We start from the raw sequence: 18,925 nt of genomic DNA, 5'->3' as shown, positions 1-18,925 counted from the left end.
TGTTTTTGCTCTCCAAAATCCATCTTTTTGAAGACAGTGGCTTTGAGATGTAAGTCCCAAAACTTGTCTACATATTTGTGAATAGAGTCGTAAGGAGCGAGCTTCAAGCTTTGCCATTCGGCGAGTACTTTGTCTTTGGTATCGGTAGCCAAAAACGGCTTCATGATGGAAGCTCTTATAGCTTTCCATGTTTGTGGAGCTTCACCGTTTGCCCGTAGTCTAGACCACCATTGCCTGGCGGACTTTTGAAAATGCATAGCTACATGGCGTAGCTTAGAGGACTCCATGAAGCCCTCATCTCCAAACGCCGCATCAAATTGTTGGATGAAGTCCAAGACTTTGTCTGTAGCACCAAAGGTGCCATCATAGGTAAGGAAAGAGATGTTCTTTCCTCCCTCTTTGAACTTCTTAAGCTTGGATGATCTCTTCCATGCGGCATAGGATTTCCTATGGCGTCTTCTTTTTGGTGGTTCGAAAGTTGCACCATCACTTTCTTCAGAGGAGGAAGAATTTGAGGAGGATGGAGAAGAGGGACCTCTCTCTCGCCTTTTTCTTCCTTGTCTGCACCAACACTTTCTTTATAAGAGGAAGAGGATGAAGAAGATGGAGAAGAGGGTGACCTCTTTCTCGCCTTTTTCTTCTCTTGTTTTCTGTCATCCCTCTTTGAATTATGATGTGGAGAAGTGTGCGATGGTCTTCTCAGTTTAGGGGGTGATGGAGAGCGTTTTGCCCGTCGTCTTCGTGGAGCCATCTCCGCCGAGGTGGCAGGAGACTTACTTATTTCTCGTTCTTTTGGTGGGGGCTCTTCAGTTCTCCTTTGGGAAGGAGATGTCATCAAGAAGTTTTTGAGCCCTTCGTATGGATCCTGTTCTTCTTCCCGAATCGGAGAGAGGCCTCTTTTGGAAGTCTCACAAGGAGTCTTCCTAGGTACTCTCTCTTCTTGGTGGGGAGTTTGGAGAATCCCATGAGCACGAAGCTGCCATTGCACTTCACTTTGGAGGGATGGATTTCCCATGGCTTGTTGTAGCTTAGAAACAAGGTAGTTAACAAGCATAGGGGCATCATTAGTAGCCTGCTCATTAGCAAAATCAAAGCTATCAACATTAATTTCACTCTCTTTACTTCTAACAATTTTTAGATGTAAACTTTTTAGGTGTACTTTGACACTTCAAGCCCTAGTTGCTACTTTGGCACTTCAAGCCCTAGTTGCTACTCCTCTTTACCCATTTAGAAAAGCACTCAAGCTCCTGTACCCGTGGCTCAAATATTATTAATTACAAGGAATAGAAGAGAGGGTCTTTCAACACCAAAACAGTACCAGCTCCTGTCAAGCTTCTAATAGCTCAATAGTGGTTAAGCCGTAGGCAAGCCCCATAGGACTCCACTATTAAGACCATAGCTCTCGACAGTGATGCCCCGTTATCTGCACGAAGCAGGCGCACTGCAAGGCTGAAAAATCCCTATTCTACTTACTCAATTGCAATTAATACTACCAACCATTTATAACTAGCTTGAGAACCTCCCTTCTCGTGCAAGAAAAGAGAACCCTTGTGCTCTGATACCAATGTAACATTTAATGGCCTAGTACCTTGTGTGTAGCGGAAAATAGCATAAACATAGTGAGCATTTTATTAGAATAGATTCCTAATGAGCATAGCAAGAGTGCTTGGATGGAGAGAGAAACAAAAAGCATAACACCTCGTTAGATAGACATGAACAATACTTCAAAAGAGAGAGAAATTAAGCTATTGACAATAGTTGAGGACCGGATTTACATGGAGCCGGTCCCCCCCCTCCAAAAGGCTTTGTATTATAGGTTTCCCCCATCAAGGAAGGAATTTTACAATACAATTCTTTGTGTTCCTTCAATAATTAGCTAGTGCAATGAAGATCGAAGCTTCGAGCACTTAGCAAACACTTTAAAACACAACATCAATTCCTCATTGGTCTCAGACCCAAGACCTCACACACCTTCGAACATGGTGAGAGCTAGTGGGGTATGAGAGTAGATTGCGAGGAAGAAGGAGTATTCTTACGAGAAAGAAGTATATCTCCTCACATAATCACTCATAAAAGCTTAGCATAGCTTAGTAACTAGCATAGCAGAGGAGATGAGCATGCATTGAAGCTTGTCTCTTGGTTGGATTTGCATCACAAGGCAAGAGTGTGTCAATGTAGGCCTCCCTTCTCACAAGCTTGGAGTAGATGAAGAGCTTTCCATTAAAGCTTGAGAAGGAGATAGACTTTCCTTGCTTCACACATGAGCTAGTGGTGAGTGTGTGTGGAATAATGCCTCACAAATCAGCCCCCTCTCTCATCTTGGTCGACCCCTCTTGCTAATTCCTCTTGTTGGCTTTCCATCGTACCTCTCCAAGCTTAGCCAATAGGGACTATATTTTCAAATGAAGAGCCTTGTGACATGTGTCCCTCTTTCCCTTTAGTGAGAGCTTAATTAATTAGATTAATTCTATTAAATCCCCATTGGACCTTTTTTCCTTTTGGCCAATAGGAATTAAGCAAGCCATTGGGCTGCTTAATTCCTATTGGACCCCTTGGCAGGCTGTCCAATAATAAACCAGGAGACTTAATTTTCATTGGTTCTATTTATAAAGTGTTTATAAATTTATTAGACTAATTCTCATTGGTCCACCTCCATGGTCATCCAATAGGATTTGAATACTCTTTGGGGGCAACTGGGCTAGGAACCTGACATGTGTCCACTATACCCTTTGTGTAAAGGGGAGCCTTTGAGTGAGTGTGTGTGTGTGTTATCTCACCTCTTTCTCCCTCTTCTCCTACCTTTAGGGCTCGCCCCCTTCAATGTAGGGATCTAGGAAGACTTTGTGTACACTTACAAAGCATCCAATTTCCTTAAGCTTGACCATTTGGACTTACCCTTTGAAATTTGGAACCTTAGCATTTTGGATGTCTTAATGGGTTGAACCTTAGGTCTTTAAAGCCCATTGCTTGCACATTGCTCTTTTGCATATGGTCCCCTTTGGATCCCTAATTTCCCTCCTTTGGATCCCTACTGTGACTAGTTTGTTAGCCTTACCAATAATCTAGCTTTTTCTCCCCTGGCACTTTCCCATATTAAATGATCAATTTAACATGAGAAAATAATTTAGGACAATTAGATATTAGTTATTATGACACAACACTCACTTGAACCATGATGCAAAATTTGTATTATGTACTTCTTATGAACTCTTTTTATATGTTACATGGAATTAAACTTTCTAATTGTTGTTGTCATCGTATATAAATTTTGCAAAGGATTGTAGTCTATTTTATGATAAGTGAGTTTATTGCACGTGTGTGGTCTAATCGTTCATGGTTTATATTTAATTTAACCAATGGTGTTTAATTTTGAAAGTGACATCTTGTTATATGTGACGTTTTATTCAAAAAATATTCAAAAATGATGGGGTAAATGGCCTTAAAGAGTAAAGTATCTTTGGTTTATTGTAAAAGACAAATCTAGCACACATTTCATTGATTTGCAATTTCTCTCTACACTTATTTACAAGCTTCTCTTCCATTCTTCTTGCTTCTACACATTCACCATGCTAAGAGGGAACTATGAACAACACATTGAGCATGGGCAAGTCCTTGAATACGGGTATGCTTCTTGTCGTGTTCCACCTGTGCCCCACGTTGACCTTATCAAACAATGTGTACCCTAATTATATGTTGGATACCTTGTATGTAATGATTAGCTTATGTGAAGCTCAAAGTGAATGCAACAACAAATAAAATTTTCGTGGAACATATGAAACCACAAGCTCCCTAGTGAACACCATGTATGAGCTAAATGATGTTGTAAGCCCACCCGAAGAGGATGTCGAGCAATGTGTCGTTATTGACCACAATGCAGCTATAAACTGCGCAGATCCTAGATATCATAGTGCAAGCAAGTGTGCAACCTTTGAAAAGCATGTGGAGGCTTAGGTACAAGTGTGGAGGGCATACCTTGCTTCTCATGGATAGGCTAGTGGAGCCAACAACGAAAACGACGACGACCATGACAACGACAATGACACTAGAGATGACAAACGACAATTAGATTTTACCACTATAAGCTAGTGTTAGAGAAGTAAGCCCGCAAACCTTATAGCCATCTTGCATTATTGTACTGGTTCATTTCACTCAATACTTATCCTTCTACCATTGTTGTTTCAATAAAGATGTTTACTTTAAAGCCTTTCAGTATTACTATATGGATATGTTTCACCCGTCTCAATGTTAAGCTAATGTTGTTTACTCATATATTGAAGGTTGCGAAAGTTTTTTTTAAAACAAGAAGTGTCATTTACTATTAATTTGTCCATGTGTTGCAAAGTGGATAATATTCCACTTGGACAAAAGGAGTCTTCAAAATCTGCTACTCGGATATAAGAAAAGAACTTGCCATAAAATGCTCGCCAAAAAATCATGTTGTTTGTATAATACTAATGTTTCAAGTGCTTTTAAAGCCCTTTTTTAAACCCCCTTACCTGTGAAAATTTTAAGGAATATTTTCTGGAAAAATTTGTATATTTTTTTGGGAATTGTAAAAGAAAAAGTCACTTTTTGTAAATTATTTTCTATGACTTTAAAGATAAATTAAATACCCCAATGTTGAACTTATGTGATAAGTTACATTTTTTTGAAGTAACCTCCCTAGGTTTCTTACATAGTTTCACCAATGCAAGCATACAAAGCCACATTTGTGGAGAGACCAGACTTTGCTTTACATGAAAAAACCCCATAATTTCTTTGTCCTGCATAAACTTGACATAAATTGTGATTAAACATTTTGGATAAAAATCTCATCAATCACATAAACCAAACTTTGCACACATGTTAACCAAAGCAATGACAAGTGTGTATAAACCACAATCGGCTTACACGTGAAACGAAGCAATGGCAGGTGAGACCTGTTTTTCCCAAGAGCTCGTGGCTAGCAATTTATACTCCTATTTTAACTTCTTTCATGATGCCAACACTGTAGGCATTAGTAAATGCATTTGCAAAGAGGCCCCCACTTTACATTCAATGAAACCAACCTAGAGCTTTTTTTTTTGTCTTGCGTAGGCTTGATATAACGTGCCATAAGTGCATTCCAAGAGACAAAGTGGGCATCAAAATCATCAAGAATTTTTCTGCCACAATAGGTGGGCATGTTTTGCATAAAATACCAACATTCTATTATTGAAGCTCGTCAAACACTTTGTGCTTTGATGTACATACTAAAAACATAGCGATCAAGTGAAAACTTGAAGGTGTGTGTGGTCCCCTTATGTGCGAGAGAGAGAGAGAGAGAGAGAGAGAGAGAGAGAGAGAGAGAGAGAGGGTCCACTCATGCCTCCTCACGTTAGGACCTCCCTCTTTTTCTTTCTTTGCCTTGGTCTCCACCAACACTTCCAATCCTTTTCCTTATGTCACTTGTGGCAAGGGCTCCAAGGTGCATTAGATATAGTTGAGAAGTTGAGAGAGAGGGCAACCGGGGGGGGGGGGGATTTTCTTGGCATCCAATCCACTCCTGAATCCTTACGTTAGGGCCTCTCTTTTTTTCTTTCTTTGTCTTGGTCTCCACTCCCCTTTCCAAACCCTTTCCTTGTTCCAAAGTGCATTAGATATAGTTGGGAAGTTGAGATTTTGGATGGAGAGAGAGAGAGAGAGAGCCCTTTTTTTTTGACACCCAATCTACTAAGGACTCTCAAGCTTTCTTTCTTTGCCTTGGCCTCCAATCCCTCTCCTAACAAGGGGCATTAGATATAGTTGAAAATGAGGAGGGGGGGCTCCAAGGCGTTAGATATATAAGTTGAGATTGAAAATTTTAATTAATAAACATATAACGCACCATACACGATAATGCTTACACCGATTGAATGGGAAGCTATCATGTATTGACTGCCAAAGGCTCTACTGCTCTTGGTGGCGACAAGCTTACAAGCTGCTTCTCCTCCTCATCAGGTCATGGCTTCCTCCTTTCTCACCAGCTCTTCCACCGTAATGTATATTCGCACAAGTACAGAATCCAAGCGAATGCTCATAACCGAAAGCAAGTTAGCACGGCACATCCCACCTCCGACACCTTAAAAACCTTGCAGAGAACCCTCTCTTTGGACTCAGCTCTTCCTCCTGCACCTCCATTGTCATCTCCACAAAGCGATGAAGGTAAAAGAGCTGGGCCGTCTTCTGCGCAAGTGCAAGATGAAGTGAGAACCGCAAGCGGGAAGAGCCATCTCGCATCCAACAAGCCTTCTGCAGTGTTCGTGCTTTTTCGGCAAGTCAAGAGAGCTGTAGAGAGGACATTGTCCTCGTTTAATCTGGCCCTTGCGGAGCTTGCCATTATAGCAGCCTTATGTGCACTAGGTACAAAAATTCCCTCAAAAGCTTTGTGAATTTGACACTGGCATCGAGTTTATGCAGAAAACTTCTTCATTGCAGGCACATTGATTGAGCAAGGACAAAGCAAAGAATTCTATCTTGAGAAGTATGCAGAGGACTATGCTTTTGGCATGTTTAATGGTGAATGGGTATTAAGACTTTGCTTGGACCATGTCTATACGGCACCTTATTTTCTGGGTCTTATTGCATGCCTAGCGGCATCCCTGATGGCTTGCACCTCATCACGCCAATTGCCATTGGTGAAAATTGCTCGCAGGTATCAAATGTTCTTTGATAAGGATTTTGCCTAGTACTTTAAGGTCTAAGCTTGTATTAAACCTCTTGTCTTTTTTAGTTCAAATATTCTTCGGGACCGATATTGAGTAGTGTCCTGAGGTCTTCTGTTATGTCCCCATCACACGAGAGGGGACCTAGTCTGAGTCACCTCAAGGAGGTGAGGCCGGTTGGTATGCGACTCTCGGTCTTACGGGTGCGTGCTTTTGTCCTCGGATGCGGGCCCCAGCTAGGGGTGGTTGCCGGATGGTAGCTAGGTCGGTCGGTTCGTCCGATGAGTGTCCAGAGGCGGTTCAGGTAGCCGGGAGATCAATCGTCTTATTCGTTTCATCTGAACTATTATCAAGCTTTATGTCTTTGCGCTATAACCTGCACTCCAGATTCTCTAAATAAGGCAACACAACAATTTTCTTGTGGCAGTTAATGTAATTGGTGCTAAAAAATCTGGTGGTCGATAAGTTTTAATTGGTGTACATCTGCTAAGCTTGTTCTTTTGCATGCTGGTTGCATAATACTTTTTCTTCTTCAGACTGAATATGACTTAGTACTGCTCTTAGTCGAAAAGAAAATTGTTTTTTCCATATTAGAGTATGTCTGATGCTGAACATTTCCATTTTCTTTCAGATGGAAGTTCTACAACTCTGGAGCTTCAGTGTCTAAGTTGCCATTCCATGAAACACTGCCTCGGGCCCAATTGGCTGACTTGGGTGCACTTCTGGCAGCAGATAACTATCAAGTAAGAAACTGGGGCCTTGCGAGAATGTCATATTTTGATTTTACTTTCGGGGTAGGGGGTTCCATTTCGGAGTCTAGTATATTTTGAGTCTTCATAGGGTTGGTTAGGTTCGCTTCCTTCTTTGATGATAGAGTGCTTTTCTTATTGTCCTTGCAAGAGTTTCCCACACAACATTTACAATCTTACAGGGACTGTTTTGATTGTTTGAGACACATCCTTGACCCCTTCAGTTTTTCACTGTAGATGAAACTTCTTTGTAAGAAAAGGAACCAAGCATTAGTTTTTTCAATAATCGTGCTCCTCCCCCCCTGGCCCCCTGTGGGGTCCCTAAGGTTGCATTTTCGATTGAGGCATGGGTCGTATGTATTTCTATTCCCATTCGCGTGCTTTGAAGCGATTTTAAGCTCCAATCGCCTTTTACTGCTTGTAGGTGTTTGTGAAAGGTCCTGCACTTTATGCTTTTAAAGGCCTTGCTGGTAGATTTGCTCCTATAGGTGTTCATGCTGCCCTCTTGCTGATCATGGGAGGTGCAACCTATAGTGCCATAGGAGGCTATCGTGGAAATGTAATGGTACCCCAAGGCTTGAATTTTATGATTGGTGAGGTTATGTATCCAGTTGGATTCTTGGCCCGTCCTCCAGACACATTTGATACAGAGGTCCATGTCAACCGATTCTCCATCGAAACTTATCCAAATGGAGAGGTATGCTCTCAGCCCCACTGCTCAATGCTTTTTGGGTGATTTAGCTACGTGCATTTTCAAATTTTAACTGCTTGATATGTTACTGCTGGCAAGATGGATGCTAAATATGCTTGTTAGCAATGATTAATTAAAATTTAAGAGGGCTACTCTGTAATGTGACAGTTTTCTGGATTCATGTCTGTGACTTCAAACTACTCAGGGTATCTGATGATATCTATGTTGTTTTAAATTGGGCTTGGTAGTTCACCGCGTCTGTTGGGCTTGATGACATGACACGATAGAGCTGATGAGAAAACATATTTGGTTTGGATAAATATGAAATGGTTTCCATGTTGGTGTTTAGTACTAGTAAGGGCTTCAGCTTTATTTGGAAAATATAGATGCTCTTCCTTCACCTTTGAACAGTCTTTAAAGTTGCCTCCTTTTTTGTGTGAAATTTTTCTTTTTGTTTTGTGTGCAACGAATGAGCTGAGAGGTTTTCTGTTTAGTATTTGGATATGAGGCATAATGTTCTGATAGTGGCATTATTGAGTACTCCAAAAATCTGGATCTTGTGTGCTGTGTTCATCCTGGTGTATGTGCGCGTGTTCACCCTATAGTCACTGACGTTTCATGTATGTATCTGTTTTCTGTCATCAATCTCTTTCCCAAAGGACATCAGTTAGCAGAGTCCTCAAAAGTCTAACAGGAAATAAATACCTATCTCTGTCCTCAAAAGGGACAATAACTGCCTAATTCAATCGAATCCCTACATGGTCATGAGACAAGGAACTATATGCATAAAAAAACAGTTTTGTTGCGAAAATTTGAATTCAATGTTGGAATTTTTTCACTACCATGAGGAATGTAGCAGAAAAAGACCTAGCCATATTATCTAATGATAAATACAAATCTAGCCAGCATAGATAGATATTAAAATGCGCCTGAGAATGTGCAGAGTCCAGGGTGTTTGAAATATATACATGTGGAGATAGGTAAAGAAATGTTGGAAAATATGAGAGGAGAAAGCCATTCAACCAATTCTAAAATTCAGCGATTCTCACTTCTCTGCACATGTGTTTTGGAATGATAAAAAGCTGTTGTATTGTACATTTCAAAATTGTTTTCAGGTATCTCAATTTCGTACCGACCTATCATTATTTGATTTAAGAGGGCGAGAAGTTAGTAGGAAGGAGATTAGTGTGAACAAACCATTGAGATATGGAGGCTTTACCATGTATCAAACTGATTGGGCAATCTCAGCTTTTCAAGTTCGTGTGGATGGAGAGGGTCCTTATAATCTTGTTGCAGCACCTCTACAAACAGGGGACAACAAGCTGTTTGGAACCTTTCTGCCACTAGGAGACACAGGTCTAGGTGAAGTCAAGGGCATGTAAGTAGACTTGTATGATGTTGGCAATATCTTATTAGCGTATGATTATGTGTGTTGTTATTTTTCAAAACTTACTCAAGTATTCTGGCATGTGTCAAGGCAGCTCAATGCTTGCTCGTGATCTGCAGTCTGTGATTGTTTACGATTCAAGTGGGGCGTTTGTTGGTGTGAGGAGAAGTGGATCAGGGCGGCCAATTACGGTTGATGGTGTTAGCATTATCATAGATGACGTCATTGGCAGTACTGGACTCGAATTGAAGGTATCTACTAAGATGCTTATCAAACCAGGGTTCTTATGAATGCATCTCTTTTAGTAGCTGTGCAGAAGTCATTTTCATCCTGAATGTGCATAACAGGGGGTGTGCATGTGCACCCATGCCCCCACTCTCTCTCTCTCTCTCTCTCTCTCTCTTTTTCACCCAAGTGTGGTAGATTGGTTATGCCATTTCCTTCTTGAATAACAGGTCTTGAGTTCAAGTCTCCTCGTCAGATAGATCTTTAAGGTCTCTTGGGATAGTTTCCTATGACGTTAAAATTCTCTTCTTCTCGGGTGTGTGTGTGTGTGAAACAAGTGTGTGCGCGCTAATAGGAGGAGGAAAATGGTATAACCTTTCTATCACCCAAGTGTGGTAGATTGGTTATGCCATTTCCTTCTTGAATAACAGGTCTTGAGTTCAACTCTCCTCCTCGAATAGATCTTTAAGGTCTCTTGGATAGTTTCTTACGACGTCTCTTCTTCTTCTTCTTCTTCTCTCTCTCTCTCTCTACGGGAAGATTATTCTTATAATAGAAAAGGCTTTTCTTTTTCTTCTTCTTGTCTTGTTGCAAGTGAAATGTCTTCTATTTTGCCTTCAGTGCACAGCTCTGGAGGTAAGAATACACAGTAACAGCCGGGTATGAGAGGTTCAAATCCCAACGACTACATGCCAATTTCCATGTGAATTTCAGTCTCTCTGATGTGTTAGGTTCCAGTATTTACTAGCAAAAGGGATTATTTATCAAGCTTTCAAAACAGAATGACCCCATATCAAAGGCTAACACCTAACCCTCTGTGAGACTGTAGCCTCATCCCTAGGAGACACTATGGTGAAAAGCAAGGCTCAACTTTATACCTCAGTATATAAAATGCCCTACCCTGCTTGCGAACGAGACCAAATAGTGGTTTGCCAAACGCCGCAGCTGAGACAATCTCTTTGAATGCAAATTTTCTGATTTTTTTGTTTTTTGTTTTTGTTTGATTGGGTGTGTGTTTGTGCTCTATCCCAACTTGCTGCTGGGGTTTGTGAGCAGTGTTTTGATATCATTGGGTGTAGTGTAGCGCTCAGGCCAGGTAACACACACTTCTTTTTTGTAAATCATGATTTAATTTACAAGTGGGAAACCTCAAAACAAGGAAAACCCACAGGAAGAAAGTATTGTGATCTATGATGCTCCAAAAGCTAGAAACAATCAAAGAAAATCCTGTAAGCTTCAAGAGAGATGTCTCCCACATCATAAGCATAATGTAGAGGGAAAACTTGAAGTAAGGGAAAGGGTCAATCTCTAATGTATGAAACATGCGGGAGTTGCGCTGATGTCAAATGGTCCACATAACCCAAAATTTGACCCAGCTGAAGAAGATCTCAAACAGAGATTGTGGCGGTTGAAGAACTCCAAAAATCCAAAATCGTTTGTGAAAGATTCGAGATGGGAAACGAAGGCGCAAAGCAGAGGACACTTGCCTGATGAAAGTCCAGAAGCAGCGGCAATGCCAAAGCAAATGCGTAACTGACTCGTCAGCCCCATGACACCGGACACAACGAGCGGAAGCAATACGTCGTGCATCTAACCAAGTACCAACCGGTAGTGCGCCTACCATGCACCTCCACAAGAAAACGCGTTCCTCGAGTGGCAAGTGATTCTTCCAAAATGCAAGAGTGTTTTTTGCCACCACAATTGAGATCTGGAGAGCGATCACAATTGATTTCCATGAGCCACAATCCATGCATCAGACTGTAGCAAGGCATAAATAGACCCAACGGATATATAGTCCATCCTAATATGGCCAAGATGCCAATCAGAAAGCCGAGAGTCCCCAAACAGTGTAGGCACCGAAGAAACATCTGCAAGTAGCTGTTGAATTTACTGCCATAAGTGTCGATAATGAGCTCCCAAGTCATAACAAATAGCAGCAAGCGAAAGAACCCGAAAGAACTCGAAAGAACCTGTCCCACACTATCCACCACTTGATCAACCTTGCAGATCCCTTTTTGCGAAAGAAAGTAAGCTTGTCGAGGAGAACGTTGAACCAAAGTAAGAGAGAATGCTTTGCTCCAATGAATGCTTTCCAACCGAAGTGAATTTCCTGGAAAAGATTGACGACCGTGCCAAGATAAGTGCAAGGTGACAGCCTTCCAATCCGCAACAAGAGACGAAGTGAAGGGACATCCCGGGATATGTCCATTCAACTGCCCAAAAACGACATCTCAATATGAAGGATGTCACAAATTGCTAACGTGTCAAACCACTGAAGAACGGAGTCATTGTGCAGATTATCGATCGAGGGGCCTAAACCCTAAGAAGCAGAAGCAGTAGAAGAAGATGATGTGGCAAAGTGTATGGAACTCTGGGTTTCGCGCTCGCTTGTTGACGTGGCAGATTGTACGGAATCCCGCGTTTCACGCTGATTGTTGACGTGGCAGATTGTACGGATTTCCGTGATTTACGCTGACTTGTATTGACATGGCACTGTACGGATTTCTGTAAATTGTGTTGGCAGATTTTGGGCATCTGCTTTTAGACCAAATGCTTTTGAGTTTGAAGGCTTTTTATGTAAACTTCTTTTAATGGCCAAGGGCCTTTAAATATGAGGCTAGGGCTCATTCTCTGACATACTTCTGGACGAACTTCGAAGGTGCAGAGCGTGGAGTACCGACTTGTACCGTGTGGATGCAATACAAAGAAATGTCGAAAGGGGCGCCAAGGGTTGGGGCCAATACTCTCTGGGGTGCAATTCCGCCATTCCGTGTCGCATGTGCTATCTCTCTTTCAGTTCAGTTGTTATTGAAGTGCTAAAAGTCTGTTCAGTTTGTTCTTTTCTATTGGCACGTGGTGCCCGACTTGTGACAGTTGTATCAGAGCATTAGGCGTGTGCTTTTCTGAAAGCATACCAGTCCTACAAAAAATCAGACAGAGTAAACCAGTGCTTCCAAAGTCTATTGGAATCGTATTTGAAGTATCTTCGGGTCCCGACCTTGGACTTATTAGCCACTCCCATCCTTACTTCATCGCGCATTGGGCGCGCTTCTGTCTTCACCGCGCATGTCTTACAGGGCATAAGCCATAACATCGCTTGCAAGAGAAGGATCCAAGATTTGTTTCGAGCTACTGTTTTTCTCAGAGGCAGTGCCATGCAATGGTGGAAGTCTATAGCTACCAAGCTACACACTCCAAGGACTTGGCAAGCTTTTATTTGCCCGAAGTTGTATGCTTTCTGACATCTTCTTTCGGAGTGCAACTTCTGGCAGAGGGGTATATTGAAATGCTTGCCACGGAATCCCCAGGAGCTTATAACTTAAGATTTCTCGACATCTCTCAGTAGGTGTCTCTTTTCGAGCTAAAAACCTTGGAGGTCTAGTGTGATTGCTATGTCTTGGGACTACCATTGCCGCCAGAGGAAGACTGTCTGTCCAAGAGCTAATGGACCATGTTGTGGTCGGCTACGACCTTATGGAAGGAACCTAACCCTAATTTTTGGTGCAGGTTTCAAGATTGAAAGTCAATCGACTTTTCGAGCTCGACTGATGTCGAGATTGCTTATTATTAAGAAGTCTGAGCAGTGGTTACTCAGCACCTCCAAACGACGCATGCTGCGGTCTGGAGGACGTTTGGTTGTGAAGGGCCTCTATATCTCATGGCCCGGGCCTTTTTAGGTTATTTGCGGGAGGAGTGATGAGGGAGTTGTTGAACAGCTCATGGCCCGGACCTGGATGGTTATTTGCGAGGGGAGTGTTCAATGGCGACTTTATGTTTCTGTCTTGTAACATGCATATGTGAGCATTTGTGTTGCATTGTGATGTACCAACCCCCGGGGGGTGCACTATGTAATCATGTTAAGAAGTCATTTTATTCATTCACACATGTTAAAAGAGGGGTTTTTTTAATACCCTGCGAACGCACGTTGTATAAGGGGGTACTGAAAGGTGAATCCCTTGAGTGCCAACCAATGAATATTCCTAATTGGATGAGATTGCCTGGGTATGTAATTTTAGTGCATTAAGACACCGGTGGAAGATCAGTGCGGTTTAAGTGTGATGGCTAATTTTACTACGCCGGAATATCAAGAGTTCCGATCTGGACGAAAGGAGAAGCCAACTCCTTGATCAAAAGAGCCGGAAGGAGAAGCCAACTCCTTAACAAAAAAAGAGCAAATTGATTGTCCCTCGGAAATTTTTGGGCTAACTTGAGCTGTTTTGCAGATATGCTGTAATTGCGGACGATTACTCTCTTTCAAGAAGGGGGGATGCCACTAACTGTTGACGTGTCAAGCCACTGAAGAACGGAGCCACTGTGCAGATCATCGGTCGAGGGGCCTAAACCCTAAGAAGTAGAAGCAGTAGAAGAAGATGATGTGGCAAACTCTACGAAACTCCGGATGTCGTGCTCACTCGCTGATGTGGAAGACTGTACGGAATCCTGCGTTTCACGTTGACTGCTGACGCTGCAGACTGTACGGATTTCTGTGATTTACATTGACTGGTGTTGACGTGGCACTGTAAGGATTTCCGTAATTTGCGCTGGCAGCTTTTGGGCATCTGCTTTTGGACCAGATGCTTTGAGTTGAAGGCTTTTCATGTCAACTGCTTTTAATGGCCAAGGGCCTTTAAATATGAGGCTAGGGCTTATTCTCTGACATGCTTCTGGACGAAGGTGCAGAGCGTGGAGTACCGGCTTGTACTATGTTGATGCAATATGTAAAGAAATGTCAAAAGGGGCGCCAAGGTTTGGGGCCAATACTCTTTGGGGTGGAATTCCGCCACTCCGTGTCGCGTGTGCTCTCTCTTTCAGTTCAGTTGTTATTGAAGTGCTAAAAGTCTGTTCAATGTGTTCTTTTCTATTGGCACATGGTGCCCGTCTTGTGACAAAGGATGCCAGTGACCAAGTGTGAAATCATGAGCGTCCATGGTTGTCGTTGATCCACCAGCGTAGACAGAAGCTAAGCTTTGCAAGCCAAAACGCCAACGCAAATCCAGAATATTAATCCCTCCGAGTCGCTTAGGCGTGCATAGCTTATCCATAGATAGAAACCGCAATCCTTTCTTGTGGAAGGAAGTACACGAGAAATGTGCTAGCATACATGACATAAGAGACCCAAGGTACTGTTGGGCCAACATAAAAGTGGCAAATAGAATTGCACATAGGCCATCATTCTGCATTGAACAATCCTAAGAGGCTAAATCGCACATGCAATGGCTAGGTTAACAATTTCCAATAGCTAAGCTTTAAGTGGATTCTTTGTAGCACCCATTCAAGTTTGTGTTGCGGACACATTCCAACCGATCAGATATCCCAAATGGCGTACTATAGTCTGAGGAGAAACAATCTCCCCTAGCCATAGAAGCCCATGCCAATCAAATTCCTTCAGAGGCATCAACTTGGATTTACAAAATTAACATGCAATCCAGCTACCAAGTCAAATAAATGCAAAGCATGCTATAAGGTGCAGCAGAAGTGAATGTTGAACTTTGCTCAAGATGAGTGCTCCAAACTGTGCTCAAGGTTCCTTTTACCTACGGAAGGGAGAGCCTTCCGTTCCTTTAGTGAGAGAGTGCAATGGACACAAACAAAGTGATGAACACTATGAATGAAGGTGCATGAGACTGAGAGATAGAGAGAGAAGAATACGACACCAGAATGTTGTCAAACCCTCCTCCGAAGATCCCACTCTCTATGGCGAGAGCGGTCTACTTATGATTGCACAAATCTCTACAATGCTTGGACTTGCCGACGATGTCAACGACGATGAGGACGACGACGAGACGGGCTAAAATTTGAAATTGCTAAGGGCTGAAATCTGCAAATCTTTATCTGCTGAATTCTACTCTATGTCGGTGACGATGTCGATGACGACGATGCGACGACGAAGCGCTGAAAACGCAGATGCTGAAATCTGTGTTTTCCGGGCTGAATCTGCAAACTTCACGGGATCTGACCGTGCGGCAAGGATCTGCTGCGGGAAGGTGAGATCTGCGAGGTTCGGGACTTCTTCTGCGGTAACTGACTGCTGAAAACTGAAAACGCTGGTTCTAGGGCTGAATCTGTCGCGATGGAATTGCAAAACGCTGAATGTCCTGCTGAGAAGGTGCCTGTTGAGCAAGTGCTCCTGCTGCCTCTTCTGCCAGAAAGTGCTAGCGCTAGGTTTCTATATATTCAAACTTAGCAAAATTGCCCTACCTAGTTTCCAACAAAAGTCATTAAAAAATAATAAGTGAAAAATATCAAAAATAGGGAAAATAGGTCTATGTACTGTAAAAATGCTCCTGATGGGTTCTGATGGAAATTTGATGATCATGCTGTGTGCAACCAGAGTATATGCATCTAATCTAAGTGTTTGGACATGCACGGTCTGCGAACAGACTCACAAAAGTGCCATATCACTTCTTATTCTAGACTGACTTGACTGAACTGAACCCTGGTCATGATGTAGCTTGTCCAGGGACACATAGGGTTAGATGTGTCACGTGACATCCCCTCCTTTTCAAAGTGAGGTACTGGTACCGAACTGTATGGCGTCGAGGGAGATCGCCAGCAGTGTCTGGAATCTTGGAAAGAACTCTTCGCCGGCCCACTCTGATGCGTGGGTCATGCGATACTTGATCTTCATAAAGGTCTGCAACGCTTGCTTCTTTGGGCCGCGCCGAAAGCAACACAAAGTCATCTGTGGCTCCTTCAATGCTTCAACTTCGTCGATAGTCATGCGTCTACCTTCTTTAAGAATCTTCGTGGCTGAAAATTCCTGAAACCACTTCCAACACAAAAACATGAACATACCCATTCCATGTAAAGTGACTGGAAAAATACTATTCTTTCTAACAAACTTTGCATGCAATTCAGATGAACAAAGTGACGAAGTGCCAAACCGTTCATCAAACACACGCAAACAATGGGGTCGAATCTTGACTTTCTGATCTAAATCAATCAACTGTGGCAAATCACAATGGAGATGCCCATGCTTGATGCTCAATCCTCTTTGTGCTCTTTCGGATATTGTGTCATGCCAAGGAAGAGACATGGAATCTACTTATGATTGCACAAATTTCTACAATGCTTGGACTTGCCGACGATGTCGACGACGATGAGGACGAGGATGAGACGGGCTGAAATCTGAATTTGCTAAGGGCTGAAATCTGCAAATCTTTATCTGCTGAATTCTGACTCTATGTTGGTGACGATGTCGATGACGACGATGCGACGACGACGCGTTGAAAACGCAGCATCTGCGTTTTCCGGACTGAATCTGCAAACTTCGCGGGATCTGACCGTGCGGCAAGGATCTGCTACAGGAAGGTGAGATCTGCGAGGTTAGGTTTGGGACTTCTTCTGCAATAACTGATTGCTGAAAATTGAAAACGCTGGTTCTAGGGCTGAATCTGTCGCGATGAAATTGCAAAACGCTGAATGTCCCGTTGCTCCAAAAACGCTAGGGCTGAATTCTGCTGTCGCTGTGGATTCTACTAACGCTAGGGCTGATCTGCTATCTGCGGGGGAAACTGCTAATACTAGGGCTGATCTGAGGTCGTACTGTCGCCAGGCTGTTGCAATGCAAAAACGTTGTCTGATGTGGGAGCAAAACGCTAGGTCAATGTTGATGCAGAAAACGCTAGGCCTGTTGTTTGTGGGGTCTTGCTGAGAAGGTGCCTGTCGAGCAAGTGCTCTTGCTACCTCTTCTGCCGGAAAGTGCTAGCGCTAGGTTTCTATATATTCAAACTTAGCAAAATTGCCCTACCTAGTTTCCAATAAAAGTCACTTAAAAATAATAAGTGAAAAATATCAAAAATAGGGAAAGTAGGTCTATGCACTGTAAAAATGCTCTTGATGGGTTCTGATGGAAATTTGATGATCATGTTGTGTGCAACTGGAGGATATGCATCTAATCTAAGTGTTTGGACATGCACGGTCTGTGAATAGACTCACAAAAGTGCTAGATCACTTCCTATTCTAGACTGACTTGATTGAATTGAACCCTGGTCATGCTGTAGCTTGTCCACGGACACATCGAGTTGGATGTGTCACGTGACACATGCATAATCTGTTGCACATCCTCCTTAACGTTGTTGGGCATGAAAAGAGAGTCATCAGCATATGCCTGGTCGATAAATTGCTTTCCAGAAGGTAGAGCAAGACCATGCAGATGACCTGAGGAAGTGAGGGCCGCAAGATGTAACAACAAGGGGTGCGAAGCAATTGCATAAAGTAAAGAACTAAGAGGCAGTGCTTGGTAAAAAGCATTTTTCAAAGTATACAAAGTTCCTTTCCTTGAATTTGCAAAGAGTTAATTATAGAAATTTAGGTTTTTTGAGGAATTTGCACTATTTTTCTCTATTTTGGGGCGGAATTTATCCTTTTCCCCTTGCTCTCAACCGGCATTTTAGAAATTGAAAACGACACGATATTTAGCTGAGACACATTTTTCCCGAATACTGCTAAGAGGACACCCGTGTCTGACCGATCAGCCATATTCATCAACCTTTGACAAGTGTCTCTTACCTGCTGTACATCACTGCGCATTTGAGACATATAATACTTGCCATAATCGCTAACAACACTCTGGATCCGCATCACAAAGTGGAACCACGCAGCATCCATATCTATGTACATATGGGAGAGCAAAGGTGGGATTATGTCCACAATCATAGCACGGAAAACTTCATGCTTCAGATATGCATTATTGACATGTAAAAGTCGTCTCCTAGGCAAAGAAGCAACTTCCGTATACGGACCAAAGTGTAAGGCCAAACATATAGGGGCATGATCGAAAAGGCATAAATTGTAGTCGACCCTTATATCACATACAAAAGTATCACATTGCTGTCTGTGAAAAAGATACCAGCGGTCAAGGTGAGCTCGATAATCCCCATCATGCAATAGGGGAACACACACACACACACACACACACACACACACACACACACACACACACACACACACGTGTCATTGGCATGTGTGGCTTAATAATGACATACCCTATGCTTTGGAAACCCCAGTACTAAGTACGACTTGACCCGATCCAAGTAAAGGGCACTCCACTTGATGCATTTAATCTAAAGCTTTCACATTGGGCTGAACCCCTTCTTATACTTTACCTGCTCAAATATTGCTCTTTGGTAAAAAAATTTCCCCTAGTTTCTCTGGGTGCCCTGAGAAATTATCCCTCTCCTATCCCATGAAAGGCCCCCCTATCATCTCT

The 18,925-nt window shown here is 42.6% G+C and overlaps 1 protein-coding gene across 1 annotated transcript in view; it reads left to right on the top strand.

Annotated features, from left to right (window-relative positions):
* Nucleotides 1–5,808: 5,808 nt before the first annotated feature.
* The window catches only part of LOC147459906 (cytochrome c biogenesis protein family), a 33,926-nt gene continuing 20,809 nt past the window's right edge, over nucleotides 5,809–18,925 (top strand). The window contains exons 1-6 of the mRNA XM_086511081.1: nucleotides 5,809–6,360; nucleotides 6,436–6,652; nucleotides 7,294–7,405; nucleotides 7,836–8,108; nucleotides 9,218–9,480; nucleotides 9,584–9,740. Coding sequence (XP_086367207.1) covers nucleotides 5,874–6,360; nucleotides 6,436–6,652; nucleotides 7,294–7,405; nucleotides 7,836–8,108; nucleotides 9,218–9,480; nucleotides 9,584–9,740 — 1,509 coding nt within the window. The 5' untranslated portion in view covers nucleotides 5,809–5,873. The remainder of the gene's footprint in view (nucleotides 6,361–6,435; nucleotides 6,653–7,293; nucleotides 7,406–7,835; nucleotides 8,109–9,217; nucleotides 9,481–9,583; nucleotides 9,741–18,925) is intronic.

The sequence above is a fragment of the Adiantum capillus-veneris genome, chromosome 4 (assembly GCF_014529385.1).
Source record: "Adiantum capillus-veneris isolate H3 chromosome 4, ASM1452938v2, whole genome shotgun sequence".
In the NCBI taxonomy this organism is placed as follows: Eukaryota; Viridiplantae; Streptophyta; class Polypodiopsida; order Polypodiales; family Pteridaceae; genus Adiantum; species Adiantum capillus-veneris.
Note: the sequence above shows the minus strand (reverse complement) of the source record. Positions and strands in the feature narration are given on the sequence as shown.